General features: G+C 40.9%; 1 protein-coding gene across 1 annotated transcript in view; it reads right to left on the bottom strand.

Moving 5' to 3' along the window:
- The window catches only part of LOC102194526 (serine/threonine-protein kinase DCLK2-like), a 24,618-nt gene that overhangs the window by 7,205 nt on the left and 14,689 nt on the right, over positions 1 to 2,724 (bottom strand). The window contains exons 4-7 of the mRNA XM_005753813.1: positions 2,340 to 2,466; positions 1,979 to 2,104; positions 712 to 785; positions 536 to 617 (exon numbers count right to left, since the gene is read on the bottom strand). Coding sequence (XP_005753870.1) covers positions 536 to 617; positions 712 to 785; positions 1,979 to 2,104; positions 2,340 to 2,466 — 409 coding nt within the window. The remainder of the gene's footprint in view (positions 1 to 535; positions 618 to 711; positions 786 to 1,978; positions 2,105 to 2,339; positions 2,467 to 2,724) is intronic.

Genomic DNA, 2,724 nt, shown 5'->3' with positions numbered 1-2,724 from the left:
AAGACTTTTCAAATGTCACTGACTTCCTAAAGTCTGAACATACAACCTCTGAGTTAACCTGAAAGTTTCAGAGTTTGACAGCTTCCTTCAAAGCATCACCTCAGAAAATCTGCTTTCAAACCCACAGAGTCACAGATGTGCTGTCATCCTTACCCCCTCCTAAGCCACTGAGCCTTTTCTCTGAGTTTTTATTTGGTCTTTTGACTTTCAAGCATTTGTGCGACCCTCAGAGTGCAAGCCAGGGAGCATGCACTGATGCCAGAGGCTCAATGCTTTCAGCCTGGCACTGGGCACACAGTGAGGTTCTCAGCCACCATGTGTACTTTTATCAAGAAGCTGTTTTTAAATAATTCACTTTGATATTCAGCCTATAGCCTCTCAGGTCTTTCAAACAGCCATCAAACTCAACTTCTGTGTCATGTAGAAGCTTTTTTTGTAAAGTTGCATCTGTTACCAAGAAGTTCACATTTCACGGTCACTGACTTCAGAAATTACACCGACAAACTTTAGACTTGATTAAAAGATAAACACACACCTTCACCTTCACCTTCTGCAGCGTCATCTGGCTGTTCAGCCTCTCCGTTTACATCAGTGGAGGAAGCACGACGAGGTGAGATCTGAAGACAAATGTAAGGATGAACCATTAGACATTTTTATTGCAAACAACAATTACAAATAGAAACAATCCATCAATCATCTGATCATTGTGACCTTGAGGCTGCGTCGAGTCCCGGGGCTGGTGGGGGATGGGCTGGACCTGGATGATTTTCCAGAGGTCTCATTAGCTGAAAGCAAGAAGGAAGTGATCTGATTGGTCAAAATAATTGTATACACATACCTGCATGAGTTTGAAGACAGTGATGAAGAAGTATATGGTGGAAGAAACAGATGGTTAAGTGTGCTAAGAAATTATTCATGTACTTCATTCTTACTTGAGTGCCCATTTTCTGCAATTTAAACCTGGTCCCTTGTGAAAAAATGCCCACAATTCTACTCAGAGAACACTGACAGATGTTCATTATTCCATGTAAACAGGGACAGCCGTTTACCACCAGTTTAACCAGTTTGTGAAAATATTATGAAACGATCTTGCTTTGTAGCCCTTGATGTAACTAACTGAACCTATTGCAATACTAATCTAAATCCCTTTAAACCAGGGATAGGCCATGTGAGTCTTCCAGTGATATCTCTGTGTGACTATCAACACTAAATAAGACTTTTACCTACCACAGATGCCTTAAATCGCTTCGCTAAAAAGCAGCAGAAATCAATTACCACACATGCTTTGCCCAATTGTGGGTGCTGACACTGCACCAAGAGCTGGCACACAGTCTGCTGTGCAAATTTCACTGCTAATTTATTTATATTTTGCTGAATATTTTGCACTGAAATATGAATTTACTGTTAATCAGATCTTTGCTTTTTTGTTACGTTTTTTTCCTTTGCTCCTCCATGGCATGTTACACAAAGCGCCATGAGTGGAAAAGTGCTTTTTGAGGACACGCTGTACTGTGAGATGACATATGGCAATAAGTTTTTTTGGCTAACAGCTCTTTAGGAATCACTTTGTTGGTGCAAAAATGTTATTTAAATTTCTTTTAAAGTGTCTGAGATTTTTCAGAGATTCGAGTAAAGAGGCAGGAACGAGTGATGTGTTTGTGCGTTTGTGTTTTGTTGCAGCAAAGTGTCTAAAGATACATTATTTTTACTACGTAAGCTGTTACCATATGTGTAGAAAACACTGGCTGAGTTGTTAAAAAAAAAAAAAAAGAATTTTGGTGCAAATTTTAATTTGAGTGAGAGAGCACTATGTGAATAAAGGGTTCAGATGCCCAAGGCTGAGGAACAAGGACTTTTAGCAACACTTAGATGATAGAAGAACTGTGTATGTACTTTTTGTGACATCAACCTGACAAAAACTTCTTGTTATATCTTTCTACTGATAGTTATTAGCGGCGGTTTTCTTATTGCTTCATACCTGGACCAGGTGACTTTGTCCTGGGCAGACCTTTGGGTAGAGTCCTAGAGGAGGAGAAGCCGGAGCTGCTGGGGGTCTTGGTTGTTTTCTGAGGGGCAGATGAGCGAGAGACCTTGGTCCTGCACTCTGGAAAGAGAGAAAAGGGTCGTGTAAAACTGAGAGCTACACATTCTCTCAGTGGTTAACAGGATTGTGTTATGAGCAGGCTTTTGATGTTTTTCATATTTGTATTTGCACATGTAAATACAAATTTTGTGAGTCTTTGTTATTCTTTTTACGATTCAAATAATTTGTTGTTTGCTAACAAAAAACAGAAAAACACTCTACAAACAATACAAAGATGGGTGTGCGTTTGTGTTACCATTCACAAAGGCCGGTGTTTTGCCGCTGTGTGTGAGCACAAAGTCGTCCTGAGCGTAGCGAAACTTCTCTGGACCGCAGGCCATAAACACATCGTCATCCCCGAAAAAATCCTGCAAACAAGTCAGCTGCACACACAAAGAGAAGCACACGCTGTGATTCATCAGATTTTAGGAAAAGCTGCAGTGGCATATGTGTGTTCAGAGTGTGTGTGTGTGTGTGTGTGTGTGTGTGTAGCAACACCAGACATGTGTGCATGTGTGTGTCTGTGAGAGAGCAACAGAGCAGATGACAGATGGGAAATTTTGAATCATGTTTACAGCTGGCAACGCTTCAATGGGCTCTGACACACACACACACACACACACACACACACACACACACAC

The sequence above is a fragment of the Pundamilia nyererei genome, unplaced genomic scaffold (genome assembly GCF_000239375.1).
Source record: "Pundamilia nyererei isolate P.nyererei 1_Seehausen unplaced genomic scaffold, PunNye1.0 scaffold00467, whole genome shotgun sequence".
NCBI classification, from domain to species: Eukaryota; Metazoa; Chordata; class Actinopteri; order Cichliformes; family Cichlidae; genus Pundamilia; species Pundamilia nyererei.
This window is presented reverse-complemented; position numbering and strand designations above follow the sequence as displayed.